This window comes from Pleurodeles waltl, chromosome 2_1 (assembly GCF_031143425.1).
Source record: "Pleurodeles waltl isolate 20211129_DDA chromosome 2_1, aPleWal1.hap1.20221129, whole genome shotgun sequence".
NCBI lineage: Eukaryota > Metazoa > Chordata > Amphibia > Caudata > Salamandridae > Pleurodeles > Pleurodeles waltl.
In genome coordinates, this window is record NC_090438.1 from 368,928,800 (window position 1) to 368,949,230 (window position 20,431).

Here is a 20,431-nt window from a genome sequence, read left to right on the forward strand (position 1 = left end):
GAAGTTTCCAAGGCGGCACTCACTCTGCGACACTTTGCGTCTTGAGTGGAGCTTAGGCCTCCTGTATGCCTTCCGGCTCATACCACTCCTCTGCAGAGTTCTCAAAAAGATCAAGGACCACCGGGCTCAAGTAATCCTTGTGGCTCTGGACTGGGCATGAAGAGTCTGTTATCCTTGCTATTGAGCATGGCCATCGATCCTCCGATCAGACTGCCCCTTTAGGAGAATATTCTGTTGCAGCAGCAGGGGAAGGTTCTCCACCCAAACCTGTTCAGTCTCTGACTTCTTGAGTGGAGATTGAGCGGCTGCGGTTGACAGCTTTTGACCTTCTGCCCAAAGTGTAACGGCAGCCTGGTGTCCCTCCACCAAAACGATACACACCTGTCGATGGAACAAATTTGTGGCATGGTGCACAGACAAGTTTGTTGACCACCTCCCTTCCCCTCTTTCGGAGGTCCTCCTTCGATAATGCCTTATCTGGTAGAGACATATTCTAGTTGCAGATTCCTTACCAACCTACCCATCCTCCCTGCTCTGCGAACTGATTTCTATGGATAGGGACTTCCCTTTCTTGGCCCTAGTTTTGACACACCAGTGGTCACTGTACTTCATGGCTCTGCACTTATATTGTGGAAAGTTGTAAAAAGAAACTGATGTTAGCTCATTGGGGTGGTTCCTATATAGGTCCTGCAACGTCATACCCGACATGCATGATGCAGCAACAGATGCGGAGTCGACCAATGCCACCTGGCGACGTGCAGGGTTCTGCTCAAGAAAAATCTCCGGATCCAGTCTGACGCTTCGAGAAAATTCTAAGGTAAGAAATCTGCAACTGGAATATGTCTCTACCAGATAAGTCATTACCGAAGGTAAATAACTTGTTTTTTGTGGATGATTGCTAAGCAATATCTGGATTTGTGGAGCCTGTCATGGGGGACGGTGTTTCTGATTACTACCTCCTTCACCAAGTCCAAAGATCCAGACCACCTTCATAGGTGAGAGTTAGGATGGTGTCTCACCTGTGCGATGGTGGTTGTTGAACCCGGAGAGTAAAATACTCCTTTCTGGTGCCCCGGCGGCATTTCAGCAAAAGATGAAGGATTCTTATTGCAAAAACAAACGCCCCAATGCGTTGTAAAAAGAAAATGATCTCATTGAGCTTTTATAATGGAATGCAGGCTGCTGAACAGCTCACCCAGGCCATAAAAGTACTAGAAACAAAAATAAATTCATATTCCTCTGCACGCTGAAATAGGAGCCCAAATTCCTGGCACCAAAAAGAAACAGGAATGGGAAAGGGTGGGAGCATATTTCATGGATGAGCAGGTAGGACTTCCCAGTTGGGAAACAGACATAGAAAGAGGCTTGTAGAGCTAGCAATGGGCGATGAAGGGTCACCATCAACTCATTTTAGTAAGAAATGGGACGAAAAAGGCGATTAAGAGGTAGTATAGAGTTTATATGAAGTTCTGATGTTCAGTGTATTGACTGGACTCTAATGGCTTTTTGTTTAAGATCTGTTCTAGCAAGCACCCTTTCAACAGTTTTACACATTTGGTCAATGCTTGTACAGATGCGTTGGCAACATCGTCTAGGTATTTGCTTTGCACAACTACTTAAGAGGAATGTGTTTTGCAAAGGGAGTTGTTGTTAGCATTATTGTATCTGAAGCTTTAATTATAGCCTTAATTACACAAGGAGAGGTGTCTCCCACTTAATATGAGCAACCCACCTTTCTCAAAATTAATATCTATAGAAAGTGACATTTTTTCAGGTTTTGATCATGAACTACTTTTCTTCTAACCTGGTGGGATGGCCACTGTGATGTTGGTGTGGATGATATTTTGAGCCAAGTTTTGGTGAGAAAGAGGATGTCCGGTTTGTGTGCTTTGATGAGGTCTCAGACATGAGTGCATGTTTGCAAAGGGATCTGGTGTTGAGGAGCAGGAAAGCAATGGAGGATATGGTGTGTGTTGTGAGTGGACAAGGAGTGACACTGCAAAGGAAGCAGTAGTGAGCGCATGAGAAGGGTCCTACCGTGTGATGCGGTGCAGGAGCAGCAGGTGTCTCGCATCCGGTGTTGAGCGCTAGGAGGTCGGCTGAAGTATAGTGGTGGTGTTGGGATGGATCACGTTCCGTGACACTAGGCACGGTACGGGTGCAGACGAGCTTGCCTTTGGGGCTGTCGCGCAACAGCCACCACTGTGTGGGTCCTAGGTGGGGAGATGCACGGGCCGGGTTAGGGAGGGGCAGGAAAGCAGTGGGAGAAGGAGGTAAGGTGGGGGGCACAAGGGAGGTGGGAAATCACGGGAGGAGACAGATGTGGGAAGCCAAGAAGCGATGGGTGAAGTGGGTGAGCATAATCAGAGGCACAAAAAGACTAGAAAGAGCAAACAAAATAGACACAAGAGACCAAATGGACACAAAAGTCAAGACGAAAAGACTGGGCAGAGCAACAAGAATGAGCACAGAAGTTCAGAAGACAGAGCAGGCACACAAGATAACTGGCACAGAAGCCAAAGCACAAGGACAAACAGGCACAAAAAGACAGAGACAAGCACAAGAGACGGCTCACAGGTCAACTCAAGAGCCGGAAAGGTCTTAGACTGGGCAGAGGACCAGTGCATGGTAAGTGAGAGCCAGGGCATAGGCACCTACTCAATAAGGGTCACGCAGCAGCCACCATAAAGTAGGTCCTAGGAAGAGAGGAGCACAGGGTCGGCACTAGGGAGGAGCGGGAAAGCAGTGGAAGAAAGAACCCTGGAGAACCAGCTAAGAAGAGGGGGAGTAGGAATGGGGCAAAAGCGCACAAGGGGCCCAATGAGGGGCGTCCCAGAAGTAGGGGAGCACAACTACAGGCACAAAAGACTGGTACAAAAGACAAAACGAGCACAGACACTGAAGAAAAAACTGGAACAGAAGTCAAGACAACAAGACTGGTTAGAGCGACATAAACAGGCACAAACGTACAAAAGATAGGTTGAGCACACAAGACAACAAGTATAAAAGCCAAAGGACAAAAACAAATAGGCACAAAAAGCAACAAAGCGAGAGTGTGAGGGAGTGGAAAGTCTAGCTGTATTGTCAGTAATTTTAATAAGGGCAGAGCTAAGATGTCATATAAATCAGTGAACATTGCAATATGTCAAAAAAAGTAACATAACTTTACTGTATCAGCTATGCTGCATTTTATATTTGCTTTAAAATATAAAACATCTTGTTTTCAGGTGGCAGGAAAAAAAGTGTACACTGCAAGCCACTGGAGCTACGAAACACTGGGATCACTTTGGAGACCAACCCCATCAAGCGGAAAAGGATCACTTGAAAGAAACGAAGATTACACGGTAGTGCTTTTCTAGTAATATATGAGGGCTATCTATGGGTTTTATATAAATGTTAACAACATGCACACATTCATCCAGACTTTCCTTAGCAAATTTAGGGTTTCTCCCATGCATGTGGAAGTATGCATGGCAAGTTTGCAGCAGTGCAGTGTTTCTTCATGAGTCTTGGGAGCCACCATTAATGTTCCTAGGAAGATGCCGAAACATCATATTTACGTTTAGAATGAGAATGAAGAATGAGGTAACTGGTATGCTTGGCTAATCTGGGAACAGCTGATGATAGACCTGCAGGGCCTATCTGAAGTATGTAAATGTGAATGCACTAGAATATTCCAGCCAACCCTGTTTGGTGAGATAAGATAGGTAGGACTTTAGCCTTCCTGGAAAATGGATGGGCCCTCTCTGTCACTTATCTAACAGCTAAGAAATAGTTTCCCGGGAAAAGACTTTAAACAAAACCCAATTCAGCACTAGCGTTTCCCTGCATTTGGACTGTAAGCACAATACAACATTAGATGAACCCTTTCAGGGGAATGGACCCTACACTAAAGTACACATATCATACCACTTCACTGCTGACAATCTGCAGCCCCCAGAGTAGGTTCTGGATACTTCTGGATTCTGCATCTTAGGGTCTTAATTTTAAACTTCATAATAATTGCTTTGTGGCTTGCAGGGTGCATTAACACTTACATCCATACACCAACAAAGATAATAAATAGTGTGACATGTCCACATGATGTGAAGCCCTCTTCAAAAAGCCTACCACAGGCAAGAGTTTTTGAATTTCAAACTGATTGAATCACCAAAAAAACTGTATCCAAAAACTACATTTCAGCATCCATAACACAAACTGTTGTCTGCGGGTCTTATCAATGAGGAAGGGTGCAACCTGATAGCTTTTCATTAAGAGTTAAAAATGCACCCTCCCTTTAACACTTCAGGGACTTTAACTACCCATAATGGCTTGTACTGGCAGTTGCCTCGGAGCATCAGATCTTTTTTAAACAAACAGTGGAGAGTAGGACTGAATTTCAGGCATTTGTATACTGGGTGTCCAAAAAAGAAATGTAGGGAGGAGGGAGGATGTTTATGGCTTCACTGGAGATTCCTATGATACAGGACCAGGACTGCAAGCAAGTAACCATTTTCTATGCATCATAGGATCTTTATTGATGGTCATAAACATTAGAATAGAGTAGCTCAGGGGTGTGGAATTCCTGTAGCCCGATGCCCATGGCATAATCTTTGGGGGCAAGGACAGCACGTTTTCATGTTTATTTTGTCCTTGGGACAAGTAGGTCCAGCCTTCTGCAGCACAAACCCTTCGGCCTCCAGTTTACAGTACCACATAATGGACCAGGGAAGGGAATTGTCTGCAGTTGAGGTAATGTTTGGGTCTATAGGGTAATGCTATTCGAACTTGTATTTATGGTTCATTAATGTAAAGCCTTATTGAAGATAGGCTTCGGAGGGTTCTGTGGAACATCTGAACATGGTAGATTATTTACTCTTTCTATTGATGTACTGGCTTAAATGTTCCCAGGTCCCCACACATAGCAGGGGAATAATTCTAAAGTTCATGACTTCAGTGAAGATTCCTTCAGTGCAGTACCAGAACAACAAGTAAGTAACCAGTTCTGAACTCTAGAGGGGGATGAAGTGCTGCAGCTTCTGAGAAAGAGTAAGATCTTTCGTCATACCTTAGTATCTTGTGCAAAAGTAAGTAAGCCACTTGGGCAAAAAGGGATTTGTTTGATATGAGTTCCTTGAGTAAGCATGCTGTACTAATCCAACCTGCCTATTATGTTTGTGGGGGACGAGTGACTTATGAGTGTGTGTATGTGTTACCTTAAGACTGTTTATGGCACCCCAAATTAGGACTGGAGCTCGTTTTCTCGACAGGCTAGGATGAACCCAGTCAGAGAAGAGTATTGAGGAGTTGGTAAACTAGGATTGCACTAAACTTTGTAATACTCTTACAAATATTTGTATACTGCAGTGTCTTGCACGGTATCCATGAGCATGGCCGTTGCAAAACAGCAAATCATGTACAAAGACCGTAGCATACTACTCCTAAAGACCAATAAGGTAAAAAAGAGTAGCAGAAGTATGCTGTAGTTAGGCAAATGTATGTGCCCTTGAATGTGACTGTTCATGGTCACAAGCAGCTATACCTAGTTACATGAACTGACATACAGGGTTGAATCTGGGAACTTTTGGCACATTAAACTTTACGTTGGCTTGATGCTATACTTGGACATGCGAGGAGTTACCTGGTTTGTGAGAATATATTGGAACATACAACGAAATATCTGGGCATATGAGGCAATGATTATCAGAAGCATACATCATATTTATGGAATGCCAGCCAAAGAACAGTTGGTGAGTAAAGTGTGCAGTGTCAGAGAAGTTATAGTCCTTCAATCCAAGTGGCACATCTGCCACAAAATGTCAGTGGTTTACTTCCTCCCACATTTACTACATCCTGAAGGGTACTTGTTTGTGGGTAACGGTTTCATACAAGTAATCACCTCCATTGTGGAGTGGTGTGGAGTGTGCTGTAGCTTATCTGTCAATCTCAGTCACTGAATTGAAAACATTTGTGAGGCCTGGAAGTTTTTTCACAGCATCTTTTTTTCGATGAAAATGTACAACAGATTGAAAAGTATAGCAAGGTGATTAGTATTTGAGATTGGGGAGAATTGTGTGCAGAGACGATTCAATAAAACACTGCATTAACAATCTCCAAGACATCTTTTAGATCATATGGTAATATAGGAGGTGCAGATTCTATGTGACAGTCTCCTTTTTATTTTGTCATTGTGACTGGTCCAATATGTTTCCTTATGCAACGGAGCCATTTCAGAATTTCTGATAAAGTGTGCTCTACTCTATTGGGAAACAGTGCTCTATCCAAAGTGACACTCAATTCAGCATGGGTGGCTGCATTCCTTATGACCAGGACATGCACAGCTAACAGTTGGTGCCAGTTGATTAATAGTGACTGAGTACATGCCTTTCTAACTTTGACCCAGTGGGAAGACTGCATATTGACTCTCCCTATGTAGGTTTGTGTAGGCTGTCATGACGGGGCCCCTAAAGCCCCGATTGTTAAGCGTGTGCATAAGAGTGCCTGCGTATAGGTCATGTGAAGTATCCAGGGTAGGAAGCCCATAAGGTTTTAATTTGTACCATAGGTTTAGTCGTAATCATTGCTGCAATCTCTCATGTTCCCTGTCTTTCTCCATGCACTGCTCTCCTCTTTCCCCACCTTCTAGGAAGTATTGTAAAAGAAAGTGCACATATTTGGGTTTTAATTCATGTCAAGTCAATGAATCAGGAAGGATATCGAATCAGGGGGAATTCTTGATGCTCGCCTCACCTCATCCAAGCCAGTTCTAGCAGGTCAGCATGTGGCCTGCAAGAACCAACACAAACATGGCTTTGGCCAAATATGCACACCTTAATTAAAGAAATGGCTACCTGCCTACTACACATCTCGTATCTCATTCAACTTGGAGAGGTAAGAGCACAGCAACAGCGCCTCACTGGCTATTGGTCTTCTGGACCGCAAAAGCAAAGTAACAGCTCTCCAGTAGCCTTGTTGTGTAGAGCTGTGACACACTTGATGGAAATGCACTTTGACTAGTTCTGACTTAGACGACCTGTTAAAACGTGAAGAAGACCAAGCATAATTTAATGGTCAATTATCCCATGTCGCGCAACATATAAGAATGGGTCAGTTAGGTATTGAAGGGGCCACCTTGTTCATATTGACTGAGTGTACTCCATATTCTGACACAGCAAATTTAACACTCACAGAAGTAAGGCAGTTGCTAACTTAGATCATGGCTGCTTATAGACTACTTTGACAGTATGTGTACAACTGTAACAGGGTCAGTTGGTCTGAATCTGCACAACGTGTATGGCGCAGTTCAGACAAGTAGTTCACAGTCTTTTCACGCTATCATGGACAAAGCCAGCAAAGCAAGCCAAAATTATATTTTGAATCCCTCGTAGGACCAATCAGTTTGAAGTAATTTTTCTTCAAACAACACCACATGAAAGGCATAGAGTTTTAACCATGTGTGTTCCTCTTGGGATGGGACCACCTGTAGAAGAGTGCACCACTTGGGGAAGCGCATTTGTGAGTTTTTATACTACCACTCATGGCACACCGTCATTAATAATGCTACCAGAGGAGCTGAAACAAGAACAAAATTAACACAGAGCTGCACCTGCTCTCGATTTTGGGGTGAAATGAATGAGTAATTTTGAGACCATCTCCTCAATAATTGTGAGTAATGTTCATGGAGAAGCTGCTGGTCTAGCAGTGTGTTAGTGGCTGGCAGCAGTTCCTCTTCAGGATTGTGAATGGGATGTTCTAAAAAATAATTTCAGATGTTTACACCTATGTGGGCCGTGACACCTTAAGATCTTGGGCTGTTAAACTGTATTTCAAAGCAAAAATGTGATATAAAGGGTTCCTGCATGGAAAAGCTTATTGGAGATTAAGAAAAACCAGAACACAAACCAGAAAACAAGAACTGGATCTACTTCCACACAGGAATTCAGTAGGGCTAGATATAACTTGAGAGACCATGACGAAATCAAAAAGCCGGATCGGTTCAGTATCCTGGTAGCCATTCTTCCCTTTCTTTTCAGTACTCTGGGGACTTTAAAAGGGCAGAAAGAAGTGGAAGGACTGAATATTGCTGAAGATACTCCAATTACAAAATGCATGAAAAAATGTTGAGACATCTGATGGACATGTTAATAAGGTACATAATGTAGAAATAGAAACTGAGAGCAATATAGTGCACAACCTAAAAGCTATATTCTGGCCTCATTTATCAATGCTTATCAAATCCTTCTTAAAGAGGATGACTAGCTTCCGATTTTTACAGGGGAAGCAACTCAAGGTGAGAAGGTGATAATGCAGGCATTTTCCTCTTTAGTACAAGAGGAACTCGAGGAGGATACGCCTGCGAATGGTCTTTGAAACAAGGTCCTGTGTTGCATAGATCCCAACTGGGGTGGGACCAAAGATCTGTTCCACATGTGACTCTCTTAATGGGTGAGCTCCAGGTACAGGCTCAGGATCCAAAGGCTAAGCACAATATCAAAGCTATTTTACATCAGCTTCAATATCAGGGTATAATTGTGCCTTGTCATTCCACTGTGAACACCCCTCTTTTTTCCAGTATTGAAACGTGATAATTCATATAAGATAGTCTTAGATTATAGAAATTTAATTGCACATACATGAATGCATGCTGTACAAAATGTTCACAGTACTGGACTTTTTCTAGTGAGAAAAAAATACAACTTTAGACATATCTAAGGGGTTTTTCAGCCATAACATAGTGCTGAAATCTCAGTATTTTACTGCTTTTTCATTTGGTAAATTTCATGCAGTATTACCCATGGGGTGTACGAATAGTCCTGGGCTATTTGCTGCAAGAATCACGGAGCATTTATGAGAAGATCTAGAGATGCTATCATATAGTGATGATATATATCTTATAGATTATGATTTGACTGAACGCCCCTCTAGGGGCAATAGGATAGTGACTCTTTTAATCCAATATGGGTATAAAATCTGTTTTAAGATGACTAAAATTGGTTATTTTAATGTGATTGTTGTTGGATACGAACTGTCCAGGATGGCATCCGACTTCATTCAGAAGTGTGCTACTTAAGAACCTCTGAATACATTAAGGAAGTTAGAAACCATTTCTTAACTTCTGCAGAGCTTACAGGCCACATTACGCTAAGCAAGTGAAACCTTTGCATGTTTTAATTGCTCCCACGTTTTCTAAAAAACATTCCTCAAAAGTACACACTGCTATCTTATATGGACTAGAAGTAGACATGTTAGAGACATTTTGTGATAATAAAACAAACCTCTTAATCAGGATTATTCCCAGCAGCTCAGACTAAACATACGTAATGTAAAACGAAGGACAGAAAACACCTATAACTTATAGGTCACATCTGTACTCCTCTACTGAGGAATGCTTTACTCCAACCATGAACATTCTCAGTGCAGGACAGGCAGCTATAATAATAAAAGAGTGCCCTTTGGTGCAGATGAAAGAAGTCATTATAGTTTCTCCTATACTAGAAGCAAAAACGAAAGCAAGAATGCCTAATGTTCATGCTTTACTCTTGTGTTGGGTACAGTGGGCCGCTTCTTTAAATTCTCCTGATGTAAAACTTTAATGTAATTCTACACTTTGCACGCAGGAATCGTTGCAATACAGAACATATTAGCAGCAGCTCCTCCGCTAAAGACGAGGAGTGTCGCCCCACTGCTTTGTGCAGTGAAGAACAAAGGAAAAATAAAATGATAAAAACGCAACATTATTATAATTTTACTTTTATTCAGGAGCCAGGATAGGGCGGGGTTGGGCTGGACTGGAGGAGGGCTGGAGGATGAGTGAAGTGCACCATAAGTGTGCATAACCGTTTGAGTGTTCTTTTTGGGTCGGCCAAGCGGTCATACGCACTTAGGCTTTCTCCACACAGCTGATTTGCACAGCCAGGTGAAGAAAGTGCCCAGGCTCCCACTCCATGTCTGAGCACCGAACCAGGCATGTGTCACAACGCTGCTGTCATGCAGGTGACAGCCGCATCATGATTGACTTAGGGGAGTCTGGGAGCCTCTGTGCTTCGGGAGTCGGGGAAGAGAAGAGGACGAAGAAGGGACAGAACCATCTCTCCTGACGGAAAAGGTAAGTGGATTTTTATTTTATTTTATTTATACCCCGCGCCCCTCTACCCCGTTGAGTAGTAGCCACCACTGGAACATATATTCCACAAACTCCAAATATTATACCCATACATGAGTCTAAGAGCATACTCTGTACACATGCCTCTGCACAGCCTGTGGGAGGCATTAAACAGAAATACTCTGCTGCTGTGCAGGGGCTTTTTAAGAGAGCAAAAACAAGGTGCTGTGCACACACACTAATGGTTTAGTTAATTTTACTGCACAGCTTTCTGAAATACATCTCCTGCTTTTTGCTCTACAGAAAGCTAATCCCTCGATTCCTACCTTCATAGTATCTGATTCACCATTTTGTGTCCAAGGATGTAATGTGGATTTACCACATAGGCCCTTGAACAGATTCAAAGGGAAGTCCATAAAAATGAGCAACGTCTTTGGAAAGGTAACCGTTCTACAGGACAAGAATCCTTTGGTCCATGTATATCATGGACATTCTGTGTTGCCTGGAGTATTTCGAGTAGGCATTTTCAGGATTTTCTTGGCAACCTACCTGACTCACACAGTCCCCATACCGTGGCCCCATAGAGTAAGATGCTTTATATTTTGAATCGAAAGATCTCTGAGATATAAACCAGTGATCAATTACTTTATGTTCCAGTGAATCCTGCAATTGCTTGTGCAATTTCTCGCATTTGTCTTGGCCTCCTCTTGAATAGGGATGTTGCATTTGAACGTATGGCTAGCTCTACTCCTAGCTAGGTGAAATCCCTCACTTTTTCAATGGCCTTTCCTGCGATCATGATATCCCTTCTCTTAGTTTTGTCTGAAAGGTTTTCCCACACTGTCATTATGGTTTTGACATATTCTCTTGATGTCAGTCTTTCAAGAATGCCTCACTAATTTCAGGTAGATTTTGCACAGCAATGATACGCAAGCTAAAAAAACAGCGTTCTGCATATTCTAGGACTGGGATCTCTCAGTTACCTTTACTGAGGTGAAGTCCTCTGCCATCCTATTCATGGATAGTGTGAAACGCAGTGGGGCCAACAGGCATCCCACCGTGTGCTGTTGTGAGATTTTCTGTTAGACATCCATTTGACCCATATTGCTTATGCGCTGTCAAGCCTGCTTAGAGATCCTTAAGTATGCAAACTAGATGCTAGATGATGATCAAGTTTCTCAAATGTCTGCCATAGTTTCCTTCGATTCACTAGGCCGAAGGCTAACAAGAAATTCGGAACATGACAAAGAAGGAAACTGTCTTACTCCGTGTGTATGTTTCAATTAAGAGGTGTGAGACGAAGACAAGGTCTGCCATTGACAAGCCCATGCAAAAGCCTTCCTGGTAAAGTGAGATAAACTACACATCTGCATTCCACTCGAAGATTTGTAGGGTTATTTTAATAAAGATATTCCTGTCTGCATTGATTACATTTATTGGTCAATAAAACGTGGAGCTCCGGGCTGAGTCTTTTTTTTTTGTTTTGTTTGTATCATGGGACTATGACACTGTTGCACCAGGGGCTCTGGAACGTCAAGTTGGGTATGCAGTAGGTGAAGATTATTCATAAAGGGGGCTACCATCAAGGTAGTAAATGCTTGAAGCATTCATTTGGTATGAGACTGAGGCCTGGCACTTGTTCATCTTTTAATTTTGCTTCTGCTTGCTGAATTTGTTGCATCCAGAAGCATTCTAGAATTTCTTACACTTTGGGATCCCCAGGTTCAGTTTGGGAAGTTGCTTCCATTCCGTCGGTCCATGTAGTTATGTCTGATATCTCATTCGGTGAAAAAATGCTTTGAATTCTTGGACCCATTGATCACCATGTTTAAAGTCTACGCCCCATCCTACCACGTGCTAGAAATTCCTGGAGTCCTTAGTCCATGGAGCTTGACCACGTTTTCCATTTTTCTCGTTTGTTATCATAGTTTTATTTATTTCTTTTTAGCTGTGTGTCTATTTAATCGCCTTTTTCCCTTTTCTACTTGATGTCTTCCGAGACGTTGATCTGTCTCTTAAATTTCAACTGTCTATATATATATGTTGGTCTATTTTTTATCTCACAATTTACACAGCAAGTATATAGATGTTCCTTCTTCATTGCACTGTCCTGGGGTCCCCATAGAACAAAGAATCAGGCAACTTAAATTTGTATTAGTGACTTTTAAATCAAGCTGGTGCTTTTCCAGTTCATAGCGGAAAAGAACGTTCCATTTCCAACGTCATAATGTGGCTGTAGGTCCCTATTTGACTTCACACAGTGGCAGGGAAAAACAGCGCCAGCTTTTCTTTGCGTCCTTTATTTAACAGTCACACTTGGGTTCCATGAGAAGATTGGGTCGCCTGTATGCTTTTTCTGCAGAGAGGCTAGGAACTTTTTGGTGGAGGAGTCTAAACCAAAAGGACAACTAACCCAGCCAATCACCAGTGCAGTAGTTGCATTAACAAGGTAAGCCACGTGGGGACGCAGAACCTAATCAACATTTCAATGGGGAATTTATTTTATATATATATATATATATATATATATATATATATATATATATATATATATATATATATATATATATATATATATATATATATATATTTTGCGGGTTCCTCAAAATGAATTGTTTCTTGTGTGCTTTTAATTGAGCTGATTTGTACATAGCTTATTGTCCTTCAAGGTACTGACCTTATGAAGACTGAAGGGGGCGTATCAAGGACTACAAATTAAAGTCTGTAACAAGGTATTAATACATAAAAATATTTTACCTGATTCTCACCTAAATTAAAATCCAGCTATTCTCTCGCTGCTGTGTCACAGATGAGCGGAACCAGACAAGACAACATTAGCACATTAAACTCTATAATACAGCATCTGGACCCCCTTATCATAGGTTTTTCACTCCCATAAAGATGTTTTGCCTGCTGCGTTGTAACAACACAAAGAAATTCCTGGTATTGGTCAGGCTGTGAGACTTTATGGACAGATAGCAGGCCCTGCCTCCCAGGAATGTGTTTGCGTCCGGCAGACTGGCGGGACCACTACCTGCAGGAGGGACAGAGAGAGCCCCAGCACCTTAAAATAAGTGTCAGTAGGCCCAGGCCCCACAGGCAGACATTATCGTCTGGATGTGACGAAGGTCTCGTGGGAACTGAATATGTTATTGAGACACATTGCTAACTGTAACTCTCTGCCTTCTGTGTTTTAAGTCAAAGTATGTTGCCATATTGGTTATTTTTTGTTCTAACAGTAAGGTATCTTGGTTTATTTTTGTATGACTAATTTCTCTGAAGTATGTATTATTTTATGCAGATATGTTGATTATTGATCTTGCCACGTTATCAGTGTTTGTCATTTGCCCTTGTTGCACACTGAAAGCATGGACCAGAACCAGTATTGGAAAGGGAACTTCAAGAAACGAAGATGCATGTACCAGTCACTGTAGAGGAGATATATAGCCAGCCTCAAGAAATAACAGAAGTTTCAGCCTCCCTTGGAGAACCTTCTAAGACCACCATAGACACGTCCGTCGGACTAAGTGAATCAGAAATACCCTCGCAGACATTAAAACAAGGTATGAAATGGATTTTACATTATTTTTAAATGTTTAAGTTTTTGTATTTTTAATTACAGTATTTGCTGTTGACTAAATAAATGTGTTAAGGAAATGTTATTTCACCGTTAAGTTTCCTTGCAATTTGTCTAATATGTAATTTTTTTATTTTTTTTAAATTAAAAAAAAATTATATTGACATTTGATAATCAACGTGACCGCAGTGTCAGGTGAACTCTCGAATTTTTTCAGGGGTGATGTACTAAATATGAAAATGTAATAGTTAATATGAAACCTGAATTATGACCCAGTTGTGGCTAAAACGTTTGTTGAAAATGGCTGGCTGGGGGCAGTCATGTCTGCCACCTGTGCTTTGAGTCGTCTTGCACTGTTTCCGCAGGGCCTGCAAGAATCAGAAGTTTTGAGTGAGCTAGAGACTTTATTGTTGTGGACCTTTTTGCTCTGTTTGAGGCTGCAGAATTGAGAATTTATTTTATTATGTATTTTTACACATATTTGCATAACCACCCTATATGGACAGATGCTGGCACATAGGTAGTGGGGGGATCTCGTTATACTTGGTACACTACACACTTAAAACACAATTGTGGATCATTGGGGAATAGGCACTGGTCAATTTCTTAAATTTTCTGATCTGTCGAGAGCGGCTTAGGACACGTGGCACAATGAGATGTAGAACTGCTACAAGCACTATACTGAAGACAATTATGATGCATAGGGCCTGCGGGCGTGCTGTGACCATTTTTTATTTGGTTATCTCTGCAGCTTTACAGGTGGAGGTATCAGATGCAAAGTCGGGATGGGAAGCAATGCTATACAGGGTTGTTTTAGATAAAAACTGCGGTTAAATATCACTGTGTACTAAAAAAGTTTTTTTAAATCCTCAATTTAAATACACTCAACTAAGCCGTTTGAGCTATATCAACCATATCTGACCCCCCCCCCCCCCCAAATAGATGATTCCCCCAGATATCAGACACAAAATGGAGGCTTTATCCACATGGTCTTGGTTTTCCCACAAATTGTGCGTTATTGCCCACAAGTGACAGGTCGTGTCGCCAGTATCACAGGAAATACTGATGTGCCTTCTTGGCCAGATGAACAAATCAAAAAGTGATAGACAAACTACCAGGTTCATAGGTCTTGGTCTGGGACTGTCAAAATGGGCCATTGATATGGTATGGAAGGCTAGATTACAACCTGATATACAATTGTAGCTGGCAGATCTTCAGAAATATGCAGGAGCAGAGATTACTGTATTAAAGTATTTATTTTAGAGAGGGGTGGTAACAGCATAATGCAATAAGAACAAGTTACTTACCTTCTGTAACGCTTTTTCTGGTGGCTACAATAGCTACCTGTGGATTCCTCACCTTATGAATTCACCCTTGCGCCAGCATCCGACGGAAAATCTTCTTCCCAGCTCTCAACGTCGATGAGGACGTCACAATTGCATGGCTCCACGTGACTCCGTCTGACGTCACCATGCCGATAAAAGGTCCTCGCCGGCATGCTGACGTCAGTTTCACCCATTTTTTACGTGCCTTTGAGGCGAACAGGTGAAAACCGACCTCACAGTAGCTCAAATGAATACATATATACATAAAACCATAATGAAGCAATAGACTTATAACCATCATTTATATATACACATAATTATCAAAACCTATGTACACTTCTAAAACAAAAATGTTGGTATGACCAGACAGACAACGGGTAGGGGGGTGGGACTGTGAGGAATCCACATGTAGCTAGTGTATCCACCAGAAAAAGCGTTACCGAAGGTAAGTAACTTGTTCTTCTGATGGATACAACTACCTGTGGATTCCTCACCTTATGAATAGAGTCCCAAAGCAGTACCGCACTCGGAGGTGGGTGCCTGACTGGTTACACCAACAAATCCTGTAATACAGAACATGCAAAATGGCCGTCCCTCCTAACTTCCGAGTCCAAGCAGTAATGCTTTGCAAAGGTGTGGAGGGACACCCAAGTTTCTGCCTTGCAAATATCCACCACCGGAACCCCTCTAGCCATGGCCGAAGTGGCGTACTTAGCCGTGGTGGAATGGGCTCTCAGGTGGAAATCTTCTTTGCCAACGAGTAGCAAACCTTGATACAAAGAATGACCCTCCTGGAGATCGTTCTTTTATGGACCACTCTGCCCTTCCTCTTTTCAATATATCCCACGAACAGCTGGTGTTCCAAGCAAAAGTATTTCGTCCTCTCAATATAAAAACTGAGAGCCCTTCTGGGGTCCAAACGATGGAGCCTCTCTTCCTCCTTTGAGGGGTTAGGAGGAGGGTAGAAAGATGGAAGGGTAATGGTCTACCCCATATGAAAAGGAGTGACAACTTTTGGTAGGAAAGCCGCCCTGGTTTTCAGCACCACTTTATCAGGAAAGAATAAAGTAAAGGGAGGTTTAACACAAAGAGCCTGAAACTCACCAACCCGTCTAGACGACGTTATAGCTATCAAAAACAATGTCTTAAGAACTAAAAATCTTAACGGGCAAGAATGCATGGGTTCGAACGGTCAACCCATTAAAAAAGTTAAAACGAGATTCAGATCCCAATGAGACATCAGAAAAGGAGTGGGAGGAAACATATTAGTCAAACCCTTTAAGAACCTAATAACAATAAGCGATTTAAACAAGGAGGGCTGATCCGGAAGGCATCGAAAGGCTGACAGTGCTGCTAAATAGCCCTTAACAGTAGCACAACCCTTCTGTGCTAAAGCTAATGCAAACAACAGAACATCAGATAGATGGGCCCTCAAAGGATCAATTTGCTTCTCTCCACACCAAGCCATGAATTCTGCCCACCTGCCAGCAAAAACGATCTTAGTGGAGTGTCGCCTGGCCGATAAAAAAAAAAAAAAAACATCCACTACCTCTGGTGAGAGAGAAAGAACTCAGGTTGCCCCGTTCAATCTCCAGGCATGAAGGTGCAGGCTCTGGAGGTGGGAGTGTAGAACCTGCGAGAGGAGATCTGCCCTGAGAGGGAGACGGAGCAGAGGGTACAGTGAGAGTTGGAGAAGGTCCGTGTACCACAACCTTCTTGGCCAATCCGGGGCTATTAAATTGACCTGAGCCCGATCTTGGCAAATCCTCCTCAGAACCCGAGGAATCAAGGGTATGGGGGGAAACGTGTAAAGCAACTGGTTGCACCACGAGATCAGAAACGCATCCCCTAAAGCTCCATGCACCGGATACTGGAGGCTGCCAAATGACAGGCAGTGCGCTTTCTCCTGAGTGGCAAACAGATCTATTCTTGGAGAACCCCACATCTGAAAGATGTGGAGGACCAGATCCGGATAGAGACGCCACTCGTGATCAGCCGAGAAATGTCGACTAAGAGTGTCCACACGTACGTTGAGCAGTGCGACCAGATGATTTGCTACCAAGCAAAATCCGATGGTCCCGAAGCCAGGACCAGAGTTGCAGAGCCTCTCTGCAGGGAAGGTACAACCCCACTCCTCCCTGCTTGTTTATATGACACATCGCGGTAGTGTTGCCCGTCAGGACCTGAACCAACTGACTGCGAATGGACGGGAGGAAGGCCTTGAGAGCCAGACGTATTGCCTGCAATTCTAATAGATTGATATGAAAAGTTTCTTCTACTGGAGACCAACGACCCTTGATCTCCAGGTCCCCCTGATGAGCTCCCCACCTTAGTGAAAGCATCCGTCATGACCGTGGCCACCGGAGGCAGCAGTGAAAACAGCCTTCCTTGAGAAAGGTTGCCGTCCACAGCCCACCATCGTAGATCCACTGCAGCACCTCTGGAGATCGTTATCGACTCCTCGAGATCCCCTTTGTGTTGAAACCACTGCTTGCGGAGGCACTATTGGAGAGCCCTCATGTGCCAACTCGCATGAGTGACCAACAGAATGCAAGAAGCGAACAGACCGAGCATGCGTAGGACCTTGAGGACTGGAACAACTGCTCCATTTTGAAACATTGGAATCAACGCCTGTATGTCCTGAATCCGCTGAGGCGGAGGATAGGTCCGATTCAATGTTGTATCCAGTACTGCCCCTATGAACAGGAGGCGCTGAGAGGGCTCCGGGTGAGACTTGGGCACGTTTACCGAAAAGCCCAGACAACTGAGTTGCCATCTGCAAATGATGCAGCACGAGCTCTGGAGACTTGACTTTGATAAACCAATCGTCCATGTAATGGAATACTGATATTCCCTTCCTTCTGAGACTTGCTGCACCCACCGCCGTCACCTTCGTAAAGACTCAAGGTACTGAAGTAAGACCAAACGGAAGGACCGCAACTAGTAGTGTTGCGACCCCACCACAAACCGGAGATGCTTCCTGTGCGACTTGAGTATAGGGATATAAAAGTAAGCATCCTGCAAGTCAACAGACACCATCCAATCCTCTCTGTTCAATGCCAGAAGTACCTGTGCCAGAGTCAGCATCTTGAATTTTTCCTGTTTGAGGAACCAATTCAAAATCCTTAGATCTAGTATTGGTCTCAATCGACTATCCTTCTTGGGAATCAGGAAATATCTTGAATAACAACCCTGAACCCTTTCCTGCTCTGGAACCAACTCCACTGCACCTTTTGATAACAGGATCCTGCTGCAACAATAGGAGATGGGCTTCTGAACAAAACGAGGGACGGGGAGGGAGAAACTCCTGAAAAGGAAGAGCATATCCTTTCCTCACAATGTTCAGAACCCAGGAGTCTGATGTGATTAACTCCCACTCGTGGAGAAAAAGACGTAATCTCCCCCCTACAGGAGAAGTATGGCTGAAAATGGGCAGAAAACTAGGGCTGCTTCCCTTGTTGTTGTCCTCCAGAGGAAGAGGATGACGCAAGGTGCTGCTGGGTGGCCCCTCTTGTCCGAACTCTCCCCCGCCCTCTAAAGGATCTATAAGGGAGGCTGGTAGGCATTTGGACCATGGACTGGGGTTTCCCACGGTAAACGGCTCCACGCCCCAACCCCCTGAACCCTTCGAAAGGACCTGAAAGGGGTAGTAGTGGAAGCCTGCAGACCCAAAGACTTTGCTGTGTCCCTACTATCCTTAAAGCGCTCTAAGGCAGAGTCAGCTTTAGCACCAAAAATCTTTTCCCAATCAAAAGGCAAATCCAAGAGTGCAGTCTGGACATCTAAGGAAAAGCCAGAGGATCTCAACCATGCATGCCTCCTGGTAGCAATAGAGGTACCCATCTCCATGGCCACCGAATCTGTAGAATCCAGACCACACTGAATTATCTGCTTTGCTGTGGCCTGAGCATCCGACAGGAGTTCTCCAAGTCGTCCTTGCATCTCCTACGGCAGGTCCGGAACCATAGCCCTAGCTGAATCCATCAGGGCGTGCACGTATCTACCCAATACACAGGTAGCGTTTACGGCTTTGAGGGCCATACTACAAGAAGAAAAAGTCTTCTTCGCCGACTGCTCCATTCTCTTGGATTCCCTGTCCGACGGAATCACAGGGGAAGGAGCCTGGAGCAGACCGTGTAGAACAAGAGGCTTGCACAACTAGACTCTCCGGGGTAGGATGTTTCGACAAGAATCCCGCATCCCCAGGAGCCACCCTGTACCTCCTTGTCACAGATCTGTTGACAGCTGGGGACGCCACAGGCTTCCTCCATACCCTAGGCTCTGTAAGAGCATCATTAAACGGAAGCAATGGATCCGCTGATGTAGAAGAAGGATGCAGGACCTCAGTTAAGATATTTGTTTTGACCTCTGCAGCAGGCAACGGAAGATCCCAAAAATTTGCTGCCTTCCTGACCGCAGTATGGAAAGAGGCTGCCTCCTCCATAAACCACCCTGGTTAAGAAAGGTCCCATTCCGGGGAAGTGTCTAGCTCACTGGCTGAGTCAAGCTCTTGATTTCCCCCCAAGGGCTCCACAATCTCTCCTTCTTCCAACAACTGCCTCTGGTACTCCAGTTCCTCCAAAAGTCTTAAAGCCTTCCTACGCAACCTCAGCCTGGCCTCTAACCTAGGCTTTGACATAGAATTAGCCGACGTCGATGATGCCGGCTTCAGTACTGAAAGCCGTGGACCAGGAGAAGAAGGCTGACTACGGTCTAATACGGAGCCATCCGGCGCCGGAGCGGATCCCATCGGCACAGTGGTCACTTTGGCTCCGTCATTGGCGTCGACTGAAAAGGTGATGACATCAGTGCCGCAGGTCTAAGAGGCGACGTCATCGGAACCTCAGGTCTCTGAGGCGACGTCATCAGCGCCGAATTAGTACCCCCAGCCGGATAGAAGGGCATAAACGGTGCCGCCTTGTAAGGAGCCGGGGAGCCCAATGAAAATGGTAAAGGACCCGTGGGACCAGCCAGTGCACCAGCAGGGGCCATAGCATTAAACATAGAAAACATGGCATTTAAAAATGCCACGGATCCGCTCCCGGAGCCGGGAAGGCAGGATACCGCTGGTCTCCATGCTGCACTTGCGCCTGTAAAGCATCCGAATCCTGCGCCACAGGTGAAAAGCGAGGACTCTCTGGAGGTGCGACCACCTCGAAGACCGACGGCACCGGAGAAGCCTGAGGGCTTTGAGGTTGTGAAGTCACAGTCGGACTAACCTCCCACGATGCACGGTGCCGTCTCGATGGACACCTGGACCTTGAATGGCTCCGAGCCGAACGACGCCGAGACAAAGTGTGAGAAGACTACTTGTGATGGCTCTTATGTCCTTTTTTTGCCTTAGCCAAAAAGAGTTTGGCTTCCCTCTCCTTCAGAGCCTTAGGATTCATGCTCTGGCAGGATACACACTCCTTGACTTCATGCTTGGAGCTCAAACACCAAAGGCAA

The 20,431-nt window shown here is 44.1% G+C and overlaps 1 protein-coding gene across 1 annotated transcript in view; it reads left to right on the forward strand.

Moving 5' to 3' along the window:
- Positions 1-20,431, forward strand: part of APOOL (apolipoprotein O like) — a 274,241-nt gene that overhangs the window by 175,054 nt on the left and 78,756 nt on the right. The window contains exons 7-8 of the mRNA XM_069212627.1: positions 3,228-3,344; positions 13,449-13,644. Of these exons, the coding sequence (XP_069068728.1) occupies positions 3,228-3,344; positions 13,449-13,644 (313 nt within the window). The remainder of the gene's footprint in view (positions 1-3,227; positions 3,345-13,448; positions 13,645-20,431) is intronic.